Genomic DNA, 24722 nt, shown 5'->3' with positions numbered 1-24722 from the left:
TTCCACTACTGGGTATTTACCTGAAGAAAACAAAAACACTAACTCGGAAAAATAGATGCATTCCTATTCTTATTATAGTACTATTTACAGTAGCCAAGATATAGGAGCAACCCAAGTGTCCATTGATAAGATGAGTGGATAAGATATAGTGTGTGTGTCCACACACACACACACACACACACACACACACACACAATGAAGTATTACTCAGCCATAAAAAAGAATACCTTGCAGGGCACCCTGGGTGGTTCAGTTGGTTAAACGTCAGACTGTTGGTTTCAGCTCAGGTCATCATCTCATGGTTCATGAGTTCAAGGCCCACCCTGGGCTCCACACTGACAGTGCAGAGTTTGCTTGGGATTCTCTCTCCCACTCTCTCTCTGCCCCTACCCTACTCATGCTCTCTCTCAAAATAAATAAACTTTAAAATAAAATAAAATGGTAAATCTTAAAAAAAATATATTGCCATTTGTGACAGCATGAATGGACCCAGAGGGCATTTTCCTAAGTGAAATAAGGCAGACAGAGAGACAAATACCATAGAATTTCACTTATATGGAATCTAAAAAACAAATGAACAAAAAAAAAGCAGAAACAAGGTATGAACTCCTCTGGTAGTTGCCAGAGAAGGGGTGGGGGGATGAGCAAAGTGGGTGAAGGGAAGTGGGAGGTACAGGTCTCCAGTTACGGAATGAAGAAGTCATAGGGTGAAAGGTAACAGACGGTAACCACACTTGGTGGTGAGCACGGCAGAACATACGGACTTGTGCAATCATTATGTTGTACGCCTGAAACTAATGTAGTGCAACCTGTGTCAACTTTACTGCAGTTAAAAAGCTGAGGAAGAGGGGTGCCTAGGTGGCTCAGTGGGTTAAGCGTCCAACTTCAGCACAGGTCATGATCTCACGGTCTGTGAGTTCGAGCCCCGCATCGGGCTCTGTGCTGACAGCTCAGAGCCTGGAGCCTGCTTCGGATTCTGTGTCTCCTTCCCTCTCTGCCCTTCCCCCACTCGTGCTCTGTGTCTCTCTCTCAAAAATAAACATTAAAAAAAAAAAGCTGAAGAAGAAGAAAAAACACAGCATAGTTCCATTTTTGTTTTAAAGTGGTAACTATATAAGTACTATCTATAAAAGAGAAAATCTATGGGAAAATACACAAAACCAGGAATGGAAGGTATCTCTGATAAGTATCGCTATATTTCATATTTCTGTAATGTGGATTTTTTCCTATTAATAGGCTAGGTTATACATTTTTTAAAGTGTCTTTTGTACTTAAAAATCTATATCCACCATACGTTTCTGATTACAAAGAGAAAATATATTCTTTGATGGAGAAAGATGGTGGTTACTCACTTAGCCAAGTAATCAAACTTATCATTAATAAGGAGACATCCTGGCATTATGTGCCTCCTGATGTGACATAATTTGAAGTTTACGCCATTAACTATGACATTTTCTTGCCAAAAATACTTAATCTGAACCGAAATAAGCATCTAGACACTAGTGGTTCTCAAACTTGGAGGTCTTGTTCAAACACAGGTGGCTAGACCCCATCCCCAGAGGTTTATTCACAATTAAGTTCAGTAGATCTGGAATGAGGCCCAAGAATTGTCATTTTTGCCCCCACAGCTCCCAGATAATGCTGATGCTACTGGTCCAGGGATGACACCTTTGAGACCCACTGCTCTAGACCTAACTTTCAGTTCACAGAGATACAGAGACAGAGCAAGTTAAATAATACCATGAAGAGCCTATCAGACATGTCTAGAATATTGAACATCCTATATAACAACTGGCCTAGACTTTTTAAAAAGATAATATCCTAGGAATAAAGAAAAAGATGGAAGAAGGAATCAGACTGTTGTAGATGAAAAGAAACCAGAGAGACATAACCCAGATGCACAAAAGAATCACTGGATTCTGAGCTGGAATTTAAAACAAAAACAAGCTATAAGAAAACCTTTTGGAAGAACGGAATAAATCGCAATACGGACTGGATATGATGCAATCATTGTTAATTTTCTCATACATGATAACGGATTGTGCTACAAAGGAGAAAGTCCTTACTCTTCGTCAAGATGCGCTCTGAAGTATTTAGAGGTGAGAAGTCAGGACAGGCTCCAACTAAATCTCAAAGGATTCAAGAGAAAGACAGGTGCATGTGAGAGACACAAAACAAATGTGGCAACATATTAACAAATGGTTGAGTCTAGGTGGAGAGTAGACATGCTTTCATTGCACTGTTTCACTGTTTCTCTTCTTTGAAAATTTTCAAAATAAAGAAACCTAGAGACAGGATTGTTCTGATTGTGTGTGCAGTGGGAAAGGGGCCAGGATACAAACATAAAGAGACTGGAAGAGAATAAACCCAAATGTTACTAGTGATTTCTCACTGTGGTGGGCTTGTAGGGGATTTCTTTTCCTTTCTAAATTTCACATTTAAAGAAAATGCTCTGTAATAGGTATATATCATTTTTATAATCAGAAGCAATTTAAGCAGGTTCTTAAAAACTTTGAATAAATGCGCTTGGAAGAAATCACATAAGCCTCTTCCCTGAGAGTCCACCCGAGGCACTCAGCTCAGTCTGCAAAATACAAAGGGTGCTCAGTGTGGGCAGCTTCTGATTTCATTTCCTGACAGAACATCTGGCCATGGGGGTTGTGGGGGGGGGGGGGCAACTCACTGACCTGGTGCTGGGTTTTGTTCTCCATATGCCCCAGCTTTGTGTTCATTTTATCCTGAACCGAACCCAGCTCTGCTCGGATCTCCTCCACAGCTGCCTCCAACTGGTTCTCCAGCTTGTTGATTAGGGGTTCACATCTACAACCATTTATTGGTGCCTAACAGGGGAACAATAAAGGAATCAATCCACTCATTCCCTCCTTCAACAAACTGGTTTTGAGTGCCCATCCAGTGCCAGTCAGTATGCCAGGGGGATACAGATGACAGAGGAGGCATAACTTTGGGATGTCCAATGGGCCAAGCCGTGGGTCCAACAGGCACTGAGAAGCTTCAGAGAGGGTAAGACACGGTCCCAATCCTTGTGGCTTTTATCTACTCTGGAGCCTCAGGATTACCTAGTCACTTAAGGATGGTGCACAAAGGTTTGTAACTACTCGTTTGCCTGGGCCTCAGCAGCAGCGGTGTATCTGCAGTGTAGGGAGGGACATCTGGTTTATCTTCAAAGCTCATTGCCTTCCCAAGTCAACACTGCAAGTGGATATTAGCCCCCAGGAATAGTGTTAAACAGACAGCCTTGCTTAAGCCTACGGTCCTATGACCAGACAGGGCTCATGAAGTACCTGCATCACCTTCCCGTCCTTGCCCCGGTACAGCGTGTAGAGCTGGTACGCTCTGAACTCATGGGGAGGGGGTGGCGGTGAACATCGGTGCCTGGGCCTCTTTTTAGGGTGACTGTGAGCATGTAAGTTCTTCTGGTGTCCAGGCTGTTGGTCTGCTGGTGGAGTGGGGTCAGAAAATGCTGACGCCTGTGGGAGAGGAAGCAACAATACCCCTGAGCACTGTGACATGGGCAAGACTGGGCCCCATCCAATGGCTCCCATCTCACCCTCGTCTTGCTTTGTCTCACGGCACTCCACTGTAAGCACCGCATGTCCAAAGAAATAGATCAGCACATTAACCTTGTGTTTGAAGTTACCCAGATTTAATTTTCGTGCTCTGGCTCCAAACCAGCAAGCCAAGTCCAGTGGCATTTTAGCTACTGGACATGATGCGATCCCAGGGCCCTTGGCCAACCTGCCTCCCGGCCCTCCCTTGGCTGCCTTCACGTGCCTCCTGACCTTGGGCCTTGACTTTCTCTGCCTGTTGTCCTTCGCCTTGGGCTCTGGGGAGGCAGACAGGACATCTTCTCTGGCCTCTTCTTTTCTGGGTGCAGCCTGTTCACTGCTGGGGGTGTCTCCTGCGGAGACACTTCCCTACAGAGGGGGGGAAAAAGAAGTGCCCAGAAACCAGTTCTAATTGCCCCCTCTGCCTTCTTCTGTAATGGTGTAAAATTCTGTTTGCAAGATTGCATCCACTAAAGGACCCACAGGAACCTTAGCTGATGACAAAGAGGGAACACTGCTTGGTGGTCTAAACTGAACATGTAGGACTTTCCCAGTTGGTTAAATATTTTGCTTTTACTTCATTAGGTGCCAAGGTAAACAGAGTCTTGGGTCTAATTCTATATCTTAGAGCTTCCGGAAGCTACCACAAACAGCTCAGCATTAGAAATTTTTAAATTTTTTTGCATTTCAACCACAGAAACAACAACCAAAAAAACCATTTATTCTTTGAACTTGGACTTCACAATTCATAATGGAGTAGGAGAACCCCCTGAAATGAAAACATCACATTTCTAGTCCTTATAAGAACTTTTACAAATTAATATGTACAATTCACCCACAGGAACTTAATCAGAGTTACAATGCCTTAACCCTGAAAACTGATAAGAGGATTTTGAAATAGAACAATAAGCACTCGGTATAAAATTTTATGTGCCAAAAGTTGTCTTTATATCCTAGTCTTTTTCTTCCTGCGAGAGCTGAAAGGCATGGTTCGTTCCAGTTGTGCAAGCTGTTCACTGCACAAGGGCACCTAGCAGAGGGAGCTGAAATCCGGCTCTGGCTCTCTTCGCCTTATGCACCCTGAGCAGGGCTGGGCTGCCCAAGGGGCATCTTTTTCTAAATTTGCAACAGAGGAATCACATGGGCTAGTGCAGCCTCAATCCATTCCCCAAGCCGAAAGAGAAGAAGCGACCCAGGCCAGTGGTTGTCAAACTTTAGTCCACACCAGAATCACCTGAAGGGCTTGTTCGAACAGATTGCTGGGCCCCCTCCCAGAGTTTCTGATCCAGTGGGTCTGAGGTGAGGCCCCCAACTCTGTGTTTCTAACAAGGTCCCAGATGGCACAGTGGACACTACATTTTGAAAATCACTGCCCTATACCATTAAGGGCCCAGCATTAGAGGCAGTGCTGTCCACACAGTAGTGATGAGGCCCCAGACACATGGGGCTAGAAACTATGCCCAGACAAGGATGCCGAGAAAGACTGGCAACACAGGCACACGATCTGAAATCCTGGAGGAGTGGAGGACATGAAACCAAAGGGAAAACACGGACAACAGTTTGAAGAACCAGCGGAAAGGAGAGACAGAGGAGGGCACGGCCGCTGCCAGATGAACCCAGAAGGAACAGCCAGATTGTTTCCCACCCTCTGTAAGGGGGTGACGTTTGGGAGGGGCGGGAGAGCTACCCCCCACCTTGCTTTGTGCCACCTCATCTCTTGGCACAGACTGAGCTCTCCTCTCTTCCTTGAGCCTCTCTCTCTTTTTCCTCAGGCTTCGCCCACGACTGAAGCGCAAGACCTGAAGGAGGCAAGAGGCACGGTTACAAACCACGGTGTGTGCAGCGTCGTGACAGCATTGTCCTTGGACCTGGTGCTCTGATCTAGTGGAACTTCCAGCCTAGGGAGAGACCAAGCAATCACATCAAACACGCATCTCTGCCTGCCTGCTGGGCACCGAGGTCTTGTGCTGGGCTCCTACAGGAAGTAGGACATGGTCCCCGATCTCAAGGAGCTTATGGTCGAGGACAACAGTAGGCATTTGTGTGCCAGGCCACGGTCGCCATAGGGGGGTGTGCAGGCTGTGCACTGCTTAACTCCAGGGAACACCACTCACAGACGAGGATAGGAACGGCATCCCCTGGACATCGCACAACACAGCGGCCCCACGCCAGGCAGTGTCTCGTTATCTTGGTACGCTGGACCTGAACTAGCCCATCATATTTTCTCTTGACCAAACTGTATTCAAGCCAGTTTTTAGTTTGCTTCAAACACTGAGGTACATCTGTGAACCATGGTACCAACCATGGGGCAGGAATCTGTTCCCCAAAAGGAAGCATTTGGCCTGCCCGAGAGGGCAGGAAGGTGGAACAGACACAGGCAAGTAGACATGGGGTCCCATAGCCCGATTTTGGAATTCAGCAGCAGCTAGCTGTAGGATCTTCTGGCAAGTTATTTGCCCTTTCTGTATTCTGTAAATACGGGGAGTTAATGGAATTAACCAAGACAAAGCAAGTGGCTGGCATACCCTGGACTTTCAGGCACTGTTAGGTGCCTCCCTCCTGCCTTGGTCCCTCGAGTTGCTTAATTGGCCAGAGGAAGTTTAACCAGAGTACAGAGCTTTGAGCTGGCAGAAGCTTTCAACCCATGGCCTTTTACTTCCAGCCCCAGAGTCACTCCCTCTCACTAAGGAGGTCCAGAAAGGGAAAACACTTCTTCAAGCTCTAATTTTTTTGCAATAAAACATTTTATGGTCTTCATCTGTAGATAGAGAAGGGTTCTCTGAAGTTCAGCATAGTGCTTTCATCTAAATGTTCACCTTTCTTGTGTTCATTAAATTCAAGTGACATCATATGACAAGAAGAACCTCTATGGACAGCGGTACAATCTAAATGGAGAATTCCTGACGACATCTGCCTGTGGCTAAACCAGATTTTTAAATTGTATTCTCATCCTCTAAGCCAACAGCTCTGAAAGTGTCCAGGGAACCCCGGGTGCATGAAACTAAAATTATTTTCATGACAGCGTAACAATGTCGACTTTTTCCCTCTCACTGATTGTACAGCAGTGTTTACCAGAAGCTGCACACGACACCCCAGTGGGTCACGTGCAGACGTAGAGGGCAGCCCTCCGACTTTCCACTAAGACGGTAAGGAGATTTGCAACAATGTAACATAATGCTACCTACTCTTCTCCCATAACTTTTGTTTTGAAAAATAGTTATTGCTCATAAAGACGATGCTATTTGTTACAAAATGAACTTACCATCTTTAACATTTCTCAAATTTCAAACATGGACACTATTAATAGATATAATTCACACACAGCTCTTAATGGGCCTCTAGAACGTTAGATGTCCCCAGATCAAAAGGTCTGAGAACCATTTCTGAAACTAAATTCAGACTCACTAGGAAGTCAAGTCTGATGAGAAGTGACTAATGCCCACTGCTCATTCGGTTTATGGGCTCTTAGAACAGGATACAGCCCCAGCATCAATCCAAAATTCACTTTCAAAAGCATTTGTGAATATATCAATCTAAAATGAGAAGGGATACTCAGAGGTCACCCAAATCATCAGAATAATTCCCTCCACAGACCAGGTTATTAGCCAGTGCAAATAACTTTCCATGGCGTACAGCCTTTCTCAGCGAACCATATCATCTACCAATGGAACGTCATCAATCTTTTCTAGTTCACCGAAATCGGGGAATATGGATCTTTAGAAAGATCTTAGTACTGCTGTGAGCCATTGAAATCCACGGTCCACTAAGGTGCCAAGGCAAAGGAATTTCCTGTTTCACACAGAGAGGAAAGCTAGTTCTGTAACTTGAGAACAAAAGAACAACATGTATACAATTTTATGCATATTCCAAAGTTCCTCGTTCATATTGAGAACAGGGTTTAGCATATACAATCGTGTAAAATACTTCCATAAGATGTCATCCTATTTGCTATTCAAATGGGCATGGAAAAACTGAAGTCATTTTTTAAAATGGAAACAGTAAAGGAGAACCACATAGGAAAATGGTCCATGGGAAAGCCTCTCCCCTAAGAACACAGATCCTTGAGTTCTGGAGACAAAGGACAGGGGGATCAAAGGCCTGTAAGTCTGTACCTTGGGGGATACTACACCCCACAAAATTTGATGATCTTCACATGGCTGAGGACACAGCTGGCTGTCCAAACTGCCAATACTGAAATGCCAGATAACAGAGATAAATTCTGACATTTATTATAGCATCCTGTACTTTTTGATCTGTAAGAGACCAGCCTTTTGCTATCAGGATTCATGGATGTGACTCCAGTAATAATTTGTTTGCAAATAGTTGGAAAGAGGTGGAAACTTTTTCCAAAGGACCACCTGACTCATGCCTGTCAGAGGCTCCAAGGATGTCCAGACGCTACTGAGAAGCACTAACTCCACAGGGAACAGGGTGACCAGTTTTCCAAAGACAAAAATCTTAACTACTTCCACAAACTGCTCATTATATCAGGTAGGTTTTTAAAATTTAAATGACCCGAAGGCCATTCAGACCCTTCGGTTGACTGGGATCAGGCTCTGATGCAGCAGGCTGGTATCTGGAATCTTCCTCCGGCTCTCCGAGACTTTATCTTCTCACAACATTAGTCAGAATAAGGTAGAAAACAAATCAGTTTTCACTGTAATGTAATACAGAGCGGCTCCGATGGGGAAACAAACCATTTCCTTAATGTTGGACATTTAGGTTAACAAAATATTGGACAGCAACAACAACAAAAAAAGCATACTGGCTTCCATTATGATGAGTAATTTTGAGAACTACAGAACGTTTTTCTATTATAGTTAAGATAAAGGGCAGCATACAAAAGGGTAGGCACAATTGTACAAATCATGTGTCTGAAAGGGAATATGAACAAAAACAGTTATTTCAGGGCACTAAAATGATGAATAGCTTATAAATTACTAAATCTGTTAGAGGATTTCAATCTCAGCTCAAATGATATCAATTTTTTAACTTAAATGCCTAAAATACCATTATTCAATAAAAAAAGGAAAGAAAGCTATTTTATACTTAACTGCCTCTAATGGACGTGTGAAACATTGTGAAAATATTAAAAGAATCTTGTAACTTTATTCTTTTTTCTCCTGCTGAAAAAAAATTAAACCAATCGTATGAAAAAAATTTTTTTTTTTTTTTTTTTTTGTTCACCCAGACCGGGATCCCTTCCTCCCACCTTTCTCTAGAAAAGGCTCCTCCCCTCTAACCATACAGTCAGATGGACGCAGCTATCTTCCTAAAGTGCCTGTCCTGCTCATTCAGGCCGTTTGCCCCAAGCTCGCCAATCATGATCCTCTTCTGCAACCAGAACTTCTTCCCTGAGAACCTGTGGAGTTATGGTCCACAAAGCTGGTAATGCCAATGATCCAGCCACGGGGAAGAAATGATGCCTGTGTATGAAGACAAGCCTACTGAACTTGAAGTCTCTTGTTCTGGTTATTTTAGAAGCCCCAAATGGATTCCTGCCTTTTCCACTGCCTGGTTGTGAGCCCATCAGTTTCCTATTTAAGTTAGTTTGATTTGGCTTTCGTAGATGGCCAGAGAATCACAACAACTTTGCAGCCCCACATAATCAATAGAATGGAAAATGTAATCAATCCTACCTGGGGAGCTTTAGTGAGGAGAAGAGCAACTTCCGGATTATTGTGGTAGCGGGCAGTCTCCAGTGGAGTCTGGCCTGCCTAAGGAAAGGCAAAGTGGGGGACAAGTGAGTAAGAGAGACCAACCCTGCACCCTAGCCCAACTGGGACAGCAATTCTGTGCTCAGTCACACCAGCACCTACACGTGCCCAACAAAATACAATCGCACAGAAGACCTGGCCTCACTCTTGAGCCTCCTCCATTCGACGAGGGGGCCAAATCACACCTGAGGGCCCAACGATTAATAACAACAGAGGGTAAGTGCTCTAGGAAGCAAAGCTCTGGAATACCTGCCCACCAAGGAATGCTTCCTGGAAGAGAGAGGAGAGAATGTAAACATCAGACAGGGCCAAAGGGGAAGATTTAGTTGAAGAAACACAAAGGATCATAAAGTCCAGCCAAGCAATGAATTTTCCCTGGAGAAGTGGAGAAGGCACTTGGAAGGGCAGACTGGGGCACAGCCACACAGTTTCAGGACCTGGACTGTGAGAGACAATTAGGTAGCTATGGCCATAATGGAGGCTCTAGGGAGATGAAGCCAAAAAGTAGGGAGTTCCCTTCAAAAGAAGGGAAAGGCACCAGGGGACAGGCACAATGGTGCACCACCCAATACAGGTCGAAGAGGAGGAGGAAGGCGGGGACTTCCTCCTCCATACAACGGTTCCACCCCCAGCCTTTCTTAGTCTGTCAGTCTGTGCTACTTCAGACCACAGGTCAGCCTTAAGGAAGAAAGGGTGCCTGAGCTGGTGCCTGCCATAGGACCTAGGAGAGAGAGGGAACAATGGTGGGGTGGGATATTAAGAGAAAGAAGGAAGGAATAAGGTGATTTTGGAGAAGGGAGTTCGAGTTTTGAGGATGATTAATCTGATGGTCATGTGGCCACTTTTCTGAGGACCCTGTCTGTTTACAGGGCAGGAACTCACTTTCAGTAACATCCACTTGTCAGTTTACTTAGACACCCCTGACCTTCCTTTTCCTGCCAGGATATGCTCACTTGAGCTAGGAGTCTAGAGATGAACCTTTAGGGCTCATCAACTCATGGAGCTGCTATGAGCAAGGGTTCCCTCAAGCCGGCCTCTGGGGTTCTCCTGTTAGCAGACCTCTAATCTCTTATAAAGTAAGGCTAAGGGAGGCTGTGTGCCCTGCAGGAGGTGAGGTAAGTAACAACACACTCCATTCTGGAAAGGGGTGGGAATGATTTCTAGAAACACTGTTGCAGCTTAACTTACATTATTAACAATGGTTCCATCTGCTCCAGCTTCCAGTAAGATTTTAACCACCTTCTTGTGATTTAGGGCAGCAGCAACATGAAGTGCTGTGTCTCCGGCCTGAAATTAAATCAGAAGAAAGGCAGCTAAACTCCATCTGATCATGGCTCACAGCCTTCCGGCTTTTCATCCCATGGCCTGGTAAGTAGCTTTTCAAATTAGGATTGGCCTTAGACTGATAGGGAACCCTTTGCTCAAGGGTTACGTGGTTCTCCTTAAAGAGATCGCTTTAAAATGACCTATGTACAAAGATCGCATTCCTTTCTGACTGAGGATACTAGAAATCACAGGGAAGGACAGAGGGGCAATCTGGGGTTGTTGAGAATGGGGACCTGAAGCTTTACACCAAGGTAGGATGACGGACAGATAGCCAGGGGCCAGCAGGCTAGCCATCACAGAGCTCTGTACCATATCCCTCTGCCCAGAGGGCCCCTTGATTTCTGAGCGCTAGAATGAGCAAAAGCTGTGAAAGTAGTTACTTCTACAAACACGGGGGGAGGATCCCACGTGGGATCACATTCCCACCTGCTGGAATGTGAAGGGCCCACTAGGAATCACTTTGCAGGCTCAGGGTATTCTTCGTTTGGGTGGAGTCACTGAAAAAAATCAGTGTTCACTTAAGACCAGCTGTTTTCAACCTCTTACCAAATAGCCTATAATAAAGTTCATATTTTCTTTATATATCAAAAAAAAGTTCAGACAATCAACCATGAAAGGAGGCTATAGACAAATGGAGCTTGATGGGCCAATTCCATATGTAAACTCTGGTGTTTCCCCAAGCAGAAGGCTATGAATAAACCAGGCCAATACAAATGTTAAATAATCCATCCGCTCCCATTGGGTGATCAAGTAAAGCTCCAGATAACTTGTTTTCCTGGGCAGCATGAAAACGCCACTATCCCATGGCCCTCCCCCACTGAAAGTAGCCAGGGAAACGTTTAGTTCGTTGCCAAGTCACTTAGTTGTGTGTACTGGGCAGTGGTTTCTAATCCTGGCTGCACGCTGGAATCAGTGGAGGAGCGTTACTAACTACTGATGCTGGGGTCCCGCCCCTGGCATGCATTTAATTGTTCTGAATTGTAGGTTGGACGTGGTGATTTTTAAAGCTCCCAGGTGCCTGAAACATCCTGCCAAGGTGCAGAACCACTGGTTAGTGGGGGCTGGGTACAGGTAATCTGATGGACCAGAATCTGTTGGGGGCTGCAGAATGACAGGATGTATTTAGCTGTGTCAGTGGTTCTCAATCCTGACTGCACACTCAGGTCAGGAACTTTCTAACAATCCCATTACCTGGATTCTGGTCATTTAAACTCGGGTAGAATTCAGGAATGGTATTTATAATTGCCCTGTTGATTCTTATGTGCAGCCAGGATCAGAAACCACTGTTATGGGGCATGGTTAACCTGAATAATGATTTTTAAAACTTCAAATATATGTACCCAAATGCAGAAATGTCAAACAATTTATCATTCAGGTATCAATAAATGCCAAGACATTTAAAAAAATCTAAACTACTGAAAATCATGCACATTTCCATGGAACACTGTGGTAATCACAGCTTTATTGCACACCCCCCACTATACGGACAGATACAGACCACATACCCAATTTTACAGAGACCAGAGACTTCATCCGATCAAAGTGGCAGGGCAAGGAACAGAACTCTAATTCCCTTGCTTATTTACTAAGCCACAGTCTTCTTTGTGGGTTTCCTTTGTAAAAAGCATTAAAAGCAAAACCTGCCCCAAGATCTTCAGAATATGTTTAATATGCAAATGTGGAGATACGCACTGGAATAAGAGCAGGCTCTCTTCCCTCTAGGAGGCCAGATAAATCAGGACCACGGGGACTCAGTGGAACACACATGCAAAGGGCAGCACAGGCCCGGTCCCAGACCTCTGCCCCCATTTGTGCTAACACACCTGTCAGCCTTGTGAGAATGGGGCCTGGCGGCCATGGGGAGGACACATGCACTGACCTGGTTCTTTTCATGGACAGAACAGAAAGCACTGAGGAGGAGCTTAATGATGGACAAGTGATTATAGCGTGCAGCAACGTGCAAACAGGTATCGCCTGCCTGCGGACAGAAATCAAACTCTGAGCACAATCTGAGCAATTACAAAAAGTTAAAAAAAAATCATTAAAAAAACTGGCAGACTAGCATATGTTCTTTAGAGGGTATCAGCCTGAATTGAAATGATTCCTTTTACCGTAGACACTACTCCAAGACTCGCAGCTCCGTGCTGTCTGCAGCCCCACCTGCATTCTGCCATGCAGACTCTTTCAGGTCTCATACACTGGGTGCCTGCCCCCCACAAGGCCGTCACAAGAGCTAAGGCAGGCTCTGCTTACCCAGCACTTGATAAGAATCCACTGACCACAGCCTCTCCTGCAGCCCAAAGGCTCCAGAGTATAACGAATTAAGACCAACAGCACCACTTTGGAAATGAGCCCTTTTCCATCATGGGTTCCTCATGGCTCAAAGGACAGGGCAGCAGGGAGAGCGGTCAGATTTTAAGATCACATGTGCTCTAAAAAAATTAGAGCTGCATTCCATTTTAGCAGGACTCCAATATCTCATATGGGGCAGAGTAGTCTGGGGAGCTGATGAGGAAGCAATCACTGGGCATAAAACAGAACATTCAGAAAAACTCAGGATCAAGATCTTCCTTGGTGGTCACAGGCTAAGCTGCTCCCAGAGAGACAAAACGGGAGACAAAGTCATGACATTCTGCAGTGTTTTCTTGAGGTTTTCATCCTAACTTTGTCTAGAGATGGCAACCACTCAGCATAACCTTCTCCCCTGGATTAAGAAGGAGCACACGTGGGAAGCCTGGGTGGTTCAGTCAGTTGAACATCCGACTTTGGCTCAGGTCATGATCTCGCATTCATGGGTTCGAGCCCCACATCAGGTTCTGTGCTGACCGCTCAGAGCCTGGAACCTGCTTTGGATTCTGTGTCTCCCTCTCTCTCTGCCCCTCTCCTACTCACACTTTGTCTCAGTCTCTCAAAAAATAAAACGTTAAAAAAATTTTTTTAATAAATATTAAAGAGAAAAAAAAAAGGAGCCAAGCCCAAAGCCAAGGTTCAGGGCATTCTGAGACCCACTGTAGAAGAGTCTGCCTTCAGGGAGACCTCAACTAAGCCTTTTTTTGTGTGTGTGTGGGTGGGGGTGGGGGAAGCCTCAATCTCTAGTTGAGAGCCTGAGGCATGGGACTTACCAAGGAAAAACGGCTGCTTTAGAGGGAGGAGGTACACCCATGTGACCTTGAAAGTTAAGCATTCTCTAAGAACTACTGACCCATCGGCTCATCTCAAGGGCACCTGGGTAATCGATTTGTAGATGCTGGCCAAGGAGCATCAGACCTCCCCTGGATGGCATCAACTGTACAACAATATGTGGGCAGGTTTCTTAGGCTCATCTGCCAGCACACGCTGTGAGAAATGTTAAAACAAACCCAGGCTGAGGAGTGAAGGGAAAAGAAGGGGGGAGAAAAATAGTGTTTGAGTCTTGATGACTCTTCCGACCCTAGAGAACCCCTTAGGACATAGCAAAAAAAAAAAAAAAAAAAAAAGAATACTTTATAGATAGTCCCCAAATGCTTTTCACATTTTCATTTTCCAGATGTTAACACTCAAGTATGCTTTCGGAGTTATTTTCCTAGGTGACACAAGAGAGCACAAGAGAAGCCGGTGTTGTTCACCCACGTTATTTTTGAGGTCGGCTCGGGACCCGCCCAGCAGGAGGACTCGTGTGCTCTGGGAGTGGCTGTTCTGGCAGGCCAGGTGCAGAGCCGTGTTCCCCGCCTTGGAGAGAGGCAAGAGAAGGGAGGACACGTTAGCGACAAGCTTCTCGGCAGACCTGCGCCAGACCTGCGCCGGGCAGGCTTTGCAGAGGGGTGACGCTTACAGGGAGATAGTCAACGCTCACATTCTCTGCTTCCTGATTGGTGATCCCAGCAGAGGTGTTTCAGTGGCAAGAACATTTAATGTGGAATCCAAATGGGCACAAGAGGCACATCTGTCATAAAACCTTGGTTCCAAGTCCCAGCTCTACAACTTACGAGTTGAAAGTCACCCACCGGTCAAGGCTCTTAACTATTCTCAGTCTTGAATTCCTTACCTGTTAAATGGAGTGTGACCCCTACGTCCTGAGGCTGTGAGGATGAATTCAGAGTGCCTAGGAGAGTATTTACTTAATGGTAAAATGCTGTGCACACAGCACCACGTTCCATTCCTTTTGAAGAGGCCTGCATCCTTCCTGGCCAACACAGATAATAGCTGTGGCTACAAAACACCCCTGGAGTAAAGGCAAAACAGGCCACTTCCTATAAGTGCAGGTAACTGAGATTCAACTTGTAAGCCTCTCGAAAATCATCCATTCTTGTATTCTCCTTGAAACATCAAAATTTGAACTATGGATGAGGTACCCACATAGCAGGAAATACAATTACATCCATCACTTACCATACAAATAGAAACCCTCTAGCTTTTTGGACTCTATCCTCAATATGCCAAGTAAAAGTGACAGACAAGGGTCAGAATAATGTCCACAGTAATCTTACAGAAAGAATTCATGACATGAACAGAACTTTTTAAAACCATGCAAACAGTGCCCACAAAAGCTGCTCATAAAGAAAAGTAACAAGAAAAGCAGGCAGCACAAGAGGAGATTCAGTGTTAGAGAGGGCCTAGGAGCATACCGGAGGTTAAATCTATAAGCTCGGTGATTGTTCGGCTGAGCTAAAAAGCTGGGTCAGGACTGCAACTGTGTGGGCTCAAAGCTATTTCATTGCCTGTTTACAGCTTTGCCTCACCCAGGATCTGGATCACACAGCACTGTCTGGACACACTCACAGATGTTCTGTTCCTCACCTCTTGAAAAGAGGAATGAGTTTTATTAAAACACACACACAACAAAACTGTACGTCACTGGTTCACTTACCTCCCCTCTCATACCCTTAGCTCTAAGTAGCCTGGTAGAATCTTTCTTCCTCACTGCTCCCTCCAGGAAGTTGGGGGTTGTAAACCTGAGGGTTTAGTGAACTCAGTGGTTATCAACCTCCTGCTGCACCTTAGAGTCACCTGCGGGAGCTTTTAAAACTATCAGTGCTCAGCTGCAACGCTTCCAGGGGCTCTGATTTACTTGGCCCGGGGGGGGGGGGGGGGTCTGAGAAGCTCAGGTTTTAGCACTAATGAAGTCCCAAATTCCAGGAAACCCCTCAGTTCAGGGGAAACTGGGACAGCCCGTTACCTTTGGCCTGGTCACCAGGTAGGTTTGTTTTTTCTCCCCTCTCTTTTTCGTTTGTTGAAAGTTTTCCAGGAGATTTTAAAGCACAGCCAGGTAGAGAGCCACTGCTAGCTTCCCTCTCAAAAACAAAGGATCTGCCCCCATTTTAAACCCTCCATTCCCTGTGGAAGGGCTCAGTGCCTCGCTTGCTGTGTGATTCTTACTGCACAAGTAGTTTGTCTCAAAGGTGTTGGCTTCGTGGGATTATTAACTGTATTGAATAAACGAATGAAATAAAAGAAATCTGATGGTTCTAGAACTATGTACCAAACTGCTTTGCTAATAAGAAAATATTAATTATGCCGAAAAACATTTGGATCAAGAAAATTAAAAACCGTGGGTTAGCATAAACAAATTATGGTATGTTCATACACTGGAATATTAGCAATAAAAAGGAATGAATTAGGGGCACCTGGGTGGCTCAGTCAGTTAAGTGTCTGACTTCAGTCAGGTCATGATCTCGCGGTTCATGAGTTCAAGCCCTGTGTCAGGCTTTGTGCTGACAGCTCAGAGCCTGGAGTCTGCTTTGTGTTCTAGTCTCCCTTGCTCTCTGCCCCTCCCCCACTCTTACTCTGTCTCTTAAAAAATAAACATTAAAAAAATGTTTTTAAGGAATTAATCACACATCTAACAACATGGAGGAATCTCAAAAACATTAAGCTAACTGAAGGAAGTCACTTGCAGTGACTTAAAGAAGTCAGATACAAAATGCTGCATACTATATGATTCCATTTGTATGACATTCTGGGGAAGGCAGAACAGGAGCTGGGGGTGGTGGGTGGGAACACCGCCACCAAGGGGCACAAAGGAAGCTTTGGGGTGATGGAAACATCCTATTATCTTGATTGTGGTCGTGGTTACACAACTGTATACTTTTGCCAAAATTCATACAACAGTATACCTAAGACAGATGAACTTTATTGTATATGGATTATATCTCAGAAGCTGACATTTCGAAAACGTGACCTAGGTAGATCTATGTAGCAGGCATTTTTCCCATCCTAATAAGTACTTATTTCCAGACAGGGGCTGATCTACTAAGAAGAACCTTTCTTATATAACAGAATATGATTCACTCTTAAAGAAAGAGAGAAACTCTATCATTTGTGACATGTATGAACGTGGAGCACATTATGTATGCTAAATGAAACAAGCCAGACAGAGAAATAAATACTGTATGGTATCACTTAGATGTGGAGGGTAGGGCAAATAGGGAGAGGTTGGTAAGTACAAACTTTCAGTTTTTCGATGAATAAGGTCTAAGGATCTAATGTAAAACATGGTGATGACAGTTGGTAAACTATATTGTATAACTGAAATTTACAAAGACTAGAACTTCAATGTTTTCATCAAAAAAAAGTTTTAAAGGGTAAACGTGAGGTGATGGGTGTCTTAAGACATGTATACATATATGAAGCCATCACTTTGTACATTTTAAATATCTTATAATTTGATTTGTCTGTTATACCTCAATAAAGCTGGGGGGTGGCAGAGGACTTTTCTAGAAGCTTCCTCAGAGGCTGTGGCTGGTACAGAACATGGAAGTCCTTCTTCTGGGATAATACCTACCTTTGCTTCTGCTGTTTTATCCATAGAGAACTTGTGGCTTTCCACAATACTTTTGGGGCCCTACACAGGATAGGAAGCAGTGTGGTGGAGTAGACAGACTCAGGATAGTTTATGGCCCTGACTGTGTCACAAACAAGTCAGGTGTCTTAGATAAGACTACCAGCTCCCAGCTTAGGCTTCCCTATCCATTAACTAGGAACCACCTACTTCTCAGAGTTCGAGGATCTAATGTACACCATGGATTCACCTACAACTCACATTCCACACAATGTACGACAGTGAAGAAATGAAGAAGCCACCAGTCCAACAGGCATTATTGGAAATATTATGATGCATGGCTTGCTTCTTTTATTCAAGCTTCTGTCCCATGAGGGAACCATGAGAAACATTTAACGAGTAGATGACATCACAGAGCAGTGTGTGGTGCCAAGGGAGCCCTGTAGGAAATACCCTGATGCGCCTTTGGGGAGGGTGCGGCCACGGCCCTGGAAGCCTGAGTTGGAGGTCTACAGGCAGGAATGAGGAGGGAGATACCCCACAGGGAGCAGGGGTAAGCCCACTCTGATAGCACAGGAGGCACATACTAGGAAAGGCACAGGGAAGAGGCTGCAGACATAGACTGAGGCCACTCCAGGGAGGCCTGAGGCAGTGCCAGGCTAAGGAGCTTTACTGGAAGGTTTCTGGGCAGGGGAGGAACAGGATGCAGAAGGAGGGAGGCAAGCTGGCCAATCTGCTGTGAGGCTTCTGAAATAATGCTGGGATGCATTCAGTAATAATGAGCACATGAAGAGGGGGATAAGACCTGAGCAGTGCTGGGAGGGCAGGTAGGAAAATGAGGGAGAACAGGTGCTACTGGCCTGCTTGCCTAACCGCACTCCAATAAACCAATGGGAAAGCAGGGAGTCCCAGGAGAGCTCAAAGGAAGTCAAAGCCACTCCAGTTCGTCTTGCTCACCACGGAGATTATGTTCACTATGGAGTTCCAAGTTTTCATTTCCCCTGCCAGGTTCCACATGCTCTCCTAAGCTCTTGCTCTGCTCAGAGAGGAGGTTCCCACAGGGACAAAAGCCCATAGCCATCCTCACCTGTGAATGGGGAGTTCTAGCACCTGCTGGGCCTCACCTTGTTCTTGGCAAGCACGTTGGCTCCTGCTTTAACGAGCAATTTGGCTGACTGGCTAAAACCGTGCCAGGACGCTTCGTGTAGGGCCGTATTCCCATCCTGAGGAACACATACAGAGACAGAGGACACATTACCCAAGACCGAAGTCATCTCATTATAATCAGTACATTGTAGCGTATTTCTAGGCCACACCACAGGTCCTTTTGATTTCAAAAGAGGCTTGTCGAGGCACCTGGGTGGCTCAGTTAAGCGTCCGGCTTCGGCTCAGGTCATGATCTCACAGCTCAGGAGTTCGAGCCCCGCGCTGGGCTCTGTGCTGACAGCTCAGAGCCTGGAACCTGCTTCAGATTCTGTGTCTCCCTCTCTCTTTCTGCCCCTCCCCCGCTCATGCTCACTCTCACACTCACACTCTCTCTTTCTCTCTCTCAGAAATAAACACTAAAAAGAAAAAAAGCTTCTCATCTGAACCAGAGCCCAGAAAATGATTTCAGTGGCTAGTTTCTCCATTCTCCCAGAAATAGTACATAACAAGTACCATTTTAGATTTATGATGTACAATGGATGCCTTCAGGCATTAGGGCTCAAATCTCCCTGGGAACCTTGGCTGAAAAAGGCTCATCCACAGGTCACATTTAACAGAAAGCAACATCAAGACGGCAGGCATGATGTTCATTCCTTCCCACCTCCATCACTCCTTGGGGTCTGCTCTGCTCTGCTCCTGGCCCCAGAGAGAACCCTGCAAAGTCCAGGCAAATGAAGAGTCCAGCTCTGTAAGTTGCCGGGCCCAAGGACCAGGGAGGCAGATTCCTCCTCTCTTTTTCTTTCCCCGAATTTAATCTGACCCAGCTTAATCCAGCGTCTCAGGGACCGAAATAAATAAGCAGGCACCAAGAAAGCAGTGAGTTGTAAATAATATAAACAAGTGTCCTCAATATGTGGCTTTAAAAAAAAAAACCAATCAATTAACAAACACAGCTGTATTCGGTTAACTTCCTACAGAAAAAGAAATATTAAATGCAGTGAAGTGTGTGGGGTGGGGCTGAGAGGGTTGGGGTTACAGGGAGAGAGAAGCACAGAGAGGAGAGGTAGAGAGACCACCTGTGCTGTTCCAGGTCAGAGTGCAGGGCACTGTCCAGTCATGTCCAGGCGCTGGCTCTTTTATTTGTCCATACCACGAGACAGGCTGAATGGTGTGGACAACCCACAAGTGGAAGTCAAGGGTCTCAAAGGCCATAGTCGGGGAGTGACCCTACAGAGTGAAATGGTGCTGGGAAGGTCAGTGGTGATGTGCGGCCTGGGCAGTGGGACTGACTGCACAACGCAGGAAGCAAAAGTCAAAGTGACTGGACGGGGGCATTGTTGAGGGGGCCTCCAGTGTGCTGATGTGATCTGCTTCTTGATCTGGGGGCTCACATAGATGTGCTCTGTTAGTGAACACTCATGGAACTTTACACGTCTAACGTGCACATTTTTCTGTATATATATTACATGTAATAAAAAGTTGTCTAAAAAAGTAAGCAGAGGCTGAACTGCACCTAACTGTGAAGTTCCATGTTTTAAGACTGTTTAACAATTTATTTACTTTTTTATTACATTTATTTATTTTTGAGAGACAGAAAAGACAGAGCACAAGCGAGAGAGAGGCAGAGAGAAGAGGAGACACAGAATCCAAAGCAGGCTCCAGGCTCTGAGATGTCAGCACAGAGCCCAACGCGGGGCTTGAACTCACGAACCGTGAGATACGACCTGAGCCGAAGTCGGTTGCTTAACCGACTGAGCCACCCAGGCACCCTGAGGCTGTTTAACAATTTAAAAGCAACAAGTCAGGGGCACCTGGGTGGCTCGGTAGGTAAAGCGTCAGACTTTGGCTGAGGTCATATCTCACAGTTCATGAGTTCAAGCCCCGTGTCGGGCTCTGTGCTGACAGCCTGGAGCCTGCTTCGGATTTTGTGTCTCCTCCTCTCTCTTCTTCTCCCTCACATGCGCTCTGTCTTTCTCTGTGTCTCAAAAATAAATAAATAAAAGCAACAAATCAATATGTCATTGGGATTTGTTAAAGAATTGATTTTGCTTATTGTTTTTCTTCCAATATTGTTTAAATAAATTAACTTGCTCACTTTCCTTCAAAAAAAAAAATTGGAAATAGAGTCCGGGGCACATCCCTTTCCCCACCCAAGCCTCCACAGATCATTATTTCTAGACTTTTTTCTTTACCATTTATACATATGTGGTTGCCCACTGCTGCCACAGAACAGGGTAAAGGATCAAAAAAATTAATATTTATTGGGATATTAGATACTCTTGCAAAAGAAAGGCTGAATTTACCATGTTAACTCACGATAAATAGGACTCAGCAATGATAACATATTGAGTCGTCACAAGTTCCCCAAGCAGGGTCCTCAGGCTGATATGCCCCATGTCACCTTGTCTTGGCGGTCCAGAGCACAGCCCTCCTGGATGAGCGCCGCGATGACTTCCGTGTTCCCCACCACTGTGGCCCGGTGCAAGGCGGTCTGATCCCCCTGCAGAGTGACACGTAGGCAGGAACAGCAGTCAGCTCTCCCAACCCCTCACTGCACCACTCACTACTCTGACACAAGGACATCTCCATCCTCGATTGCAACAGACTGGTCACCCTGCCAGGTGGAGCATTTTTGTTCACAAACTCAGTGGGAATCTCAAACCAACCACAAAACAGCTCCAGAGCTGACCTTGGAATGAGGGTCAGGCACTCACCCGCCACCCCAAGGAAAGGCAGTGTTCAGAGGGAATATGCCTGTCACATCTGTGTAAAGCTAGACTGTGTGTGTGATGCAATTAAACCAGCAATCTTTACTCCCCATTGAGTCCTCTACTCCCCACTTTCTCTCAGAGGAATCACTATCCAGCCATGCCAGTTAGCAACACTCATGATTTGATGATGGGTACGTATTTTTTTAATTGACTTTATGGGCCGAGAGCAATGGAGGGGTTTATGCTGTGTCATCTGAGGACTCCAGGACTACAAGCTGTGTAAGTCATTGTGTAAGTCTATGAAGCTTCTTCTGATATTTCATGACAGCATCCTCACTGACTTATGATGTATTTGACCCCTTTTTCTATAATCAGATGCCTGGGACTGCCGACCTTCTCTTTCTCCATCAGGGCACCAAAGGGAACTTGACTCTTGCCTCAACTGCATTAGAGAGGAGGTAAGATGGTCAAGATAAGAGAGAGTTCTAAAGTCTCTAAGAGCAATCTCATCTCTGACATGTACGCAGGAAGTCCAGTCAAGACAAATCAAGTCTAGACTGGGGTCCAAACTGAAATGGGGAGAAAGGTGAATAGTGTGGAAAACTTCTCGTAGGAAGGAAGGGGTACGGGGCAAGAGGGTCAGGAGATGTGAGTCTTACACAGCCTTGGGAAACACCGGTCACCTTGCTGTGCCTCGGGTTGAGGGGTGGATGACCTCCAAGGTCTCTCCCTTCCCTTCTTGGGTTCTAGGATTTGGTTGGTAAGAGTTTTGCATACATAAAATGTTCTGGTGGAGCACCAGAGGGGCAAAGGCACCTCCTGTGGCATCCCTTGTCCTGAGCCCAAGAGAGGAAAGAGAGACTATTATAAGACAGAAAACATGGGGATTTTGAAAAGAGGGACGCACTACTACCTATAAATAGCCTTAATGAAATGCTGAGTTTACTTACCGAACACCCTGGAATCTATAACCAACAACAGTGCACATTAAAAGCACTTAATCCAAGAATAAATTCTGGAGATGGATGGTGGTAATGGTTGTACAACAACGTGAATGCACTCAACGCCACTGAGTGTACAGTAAAAAATGGTTGAAATGGTAAATTTTATGTTACATGCATTTTATCACAATAAAAAAGCACTTAATGCTATTTAAAACTCAAATTCACTTTCTTAAAATTAAAAAAAAAACCCTCCATTTAAAAATCCATGAGGGGAAATGATTTGTATTTTCTTCCTTATAATTTTTAATACTTTCCAACTTTTTATATTTAACACATATTAATTTTAGCAACAGCAAACACTGCTATTTATTAAAAGTCTAAGCTGTAATAATATATATTAATAATGGGATTGTCCACATCTTATAATCTTTTCTCACTGTTCAGTTGTAGAATTTAAGGGATTTACACAGTGATGGGTCAGGACATCCAGCTCCATTATTATGATTTATCCACTGTCCACAGCATTTCTATCATGAACCCTCCCCTTGGCATCCTAAATCCTTATTCCCAGTATAAATTAGGTTTGGACATGGCTTTCTTCTCATGCATCTTCCCAGACCCCTCACTCAAAAAGAACCCTTTCTGCATGCCTTGTAGTCACAAGAGAATGTGGCCACTGGATCAGTGGCTGCAGGAGGTGTGTAAAGCCATTAATGTCCGTCTCAGACATCTTCAGGAGTGTTTCCAGATGATGTACACTTAATGTCCAAACAAGTAATACTATGAGAAACTGCCCAAGTCTTAACTTTATAAGAATTTCCAAGACTGGCATTTCCCCATCAGAATGGTGACAAGTTTTCCCAAAATGGACCTCAAGTGCAATTTACGACCTGATGAGAAAGATGGTGCTCTATTCTTGGCAAGAAAGAAGAGACCACAGCTCACTCCTCCAGAGTAAACACCGACAAGCCCTTTTCATATTCCCACAGACTGCTGGCACTCTACTCAGCACTCCACCAACCTTTTTGCATAATAGGTTCTGTCCCTGTCATGCATAAAGCCTCAAACTCATGGGTCATGTTGGCCACTCTTCCATGCGAGTCATGGCACAAAGGGCCTCTGCTGGTTAAGGCACAATCTAACCTAAGCCTTGCTACAGGTCAATGGTTTGTTGTGTTTCACAAGCTGCCACTAAATCACGAGTTGAGGCAGCTTTGGAGCCAGAACATCACCATTATTTATTACTTGCTCTCAGCATGAATCTACTGTTTTTGCTTCCCTGTGGAGAGGACTTTCCTTTGCGAAACTCTAACTCAGTGAAAGAAGCTAAATCTAACTTTCAGTTTAGCCTTTGGAAATTCCCAGGTGGATTATCAAGACTCAAGGAGATCTAACGACTTCTGTGAGGTTGTAGTGAGAACACAAATTGTCCTAAGCCACTGGCACTGGTGTCTCCTGTAGTGACCTTTTAGGGGCACTGCCTGTCTCCAGGCTACAGCTTCCCTTCCGTCTTTACTCCCCTCTGAGACCTCACTCAGCCTGGGTCCTGGCCTCATGAGTTGGATAAACACTGCTGGGAAGGCATCAACATCAGCCTTCCCACCATAAGTGGCTGCCCTTTAGCTCTATCATTAGCTTTGGGAACACTACATGGGACAATTCTGGAGGACTGAATAAGACACTTTCTCTGGCCTAAAAACCCAGCTACCCTAAAGTTACCAAGATGAGAGTTAAACTCAGAGAGACATGAAATACATAAGCAAAGGGACACCTTGGGCTATTTATCTCAGGCTACTCTTCCCAGAACACAATACAATCAAGCACCGGAGACCCTCAATTGAAACAGGGCCAATTTCCTGGAAATCACCTTCCTCCTCTAAAATTTACTGTGGAAACATTTCCTCTGTGAAATAGGACCCAGAAGACAATAAAATGTGTCCTCAATACATACTTATTAACAGACCCAAGCAGCATCTTTGACATAATCCTTATTTCAATGATATAAATAAACCCTGAAATTCTGAAACTTTGAAAAAAGATGCTAGAAAAAATATGACACTCTTGTCAGCAGTTACTTGTTCAATGCATATTTATTGACTCTCTACTGTACTCCAAGTGGCATCATTTTATTGATCAAAACAAAAAACTAAGGCTCAGGGCAGTTCAGTGCCTAGCCTAGGATACCAGCTAATTTGGGGTAGCATGGTCAAGCCAGAATTCAATCTGTCAAGGCTCTTTGCACTTACTCCAAGCTCGTTCCACCCTATGAAATCAATTAGCCCCAGTGCAAGCCTTAAAAAAGATCAGCTCCCTCTGTGGGGTTGGAGCTGCCTCTTTATGGCATCATCTAGCTAAGTGCTTTAGCACAGTGCCCTGGCCACTACAGGTGCCCAAGAAGTATTTGCCAAATGATTAACTACAAAGAAGCAGAAGGAAAAACACTGCAGTGGGAAACTCGGAGAGCCAGCAACCTTGCAGTTTGGCATTTTGATTTGGAACATGCTGACCTGTTTGCAAAGTGCATGAACTGCCAGCTCTCAATTTTTCTGACTTCA

The 24722-nt window shown here is 45.0% G+C and overlaps 1 protein-coding gene across 5 annotated transcripts in view; it reads right to left on the bottom strand.

Annotated features, from left to right (window-relative positions):
* ANKRD6 (ankyrin repeat domain 6) overlaps positions 1-24722 on the bottom strand; it is an 82900-nt gene that overhangs the window by 10011 nt on the left and 48167 nt on the right. For 2 of the 5 annotated variants that reach the window (XM_007076929.3, XM_042986805.1), the window contains exons 3-12: positions 20914-21012; positions 18491-18589; positions 14219-14317; positions 12489-12587; positions 10472-10570; positions 9206-9283; positions 5261-5365; positions 3801-3935; positions 3303-3488; positions 2688-2840 (exon numbers count right to left, since the gene is read on the bottom strand). In XM_007076929.3, coding sequence (XP_007076991.2) covers positions 2688-2840; positions 3303-3488; positions 3801-3935; positions 5261-5365; positions 9206-9283; positions 10472-10570; positions 12489-12587; positions 14219-14317; positions 18491-18589; positions 20914-21012 — 1152 coding nt within the window. The remainder of the gene's footprint in view (positions 1-2687; positions 2841-3302; positions 3489-3800; positions 3936-5260; positions 5366-9205; positions 9284-10471; positions 10571-12488; positions 12588-14218; positions 14318-18490; positions 18590-20913; positions 21013-24722) is intronic. The other 3 variants (XM_015535208.2, XM_042986806.1, XM_042986807.1) reach the window with 2 other exon arrangements.

This window comes from Panthera tigris, chromosome B2 (assembly GCF_018350195.1).
Source record: "Panthera tigris isolate Pti1 chromosome B2, P.tigris_Pti1_mat1.1, whole genome shotgun sequence".
Taxonomy (NCBI): domain Eukaryota; kingdom Metazoa; phylum Chordata; class Mammalia; order Carnivora; family Felidae; genus Panthera; species Panthera tigris.
This window is presented reverse-complemented; position numbering and strand designations above follow the sequence as displayed.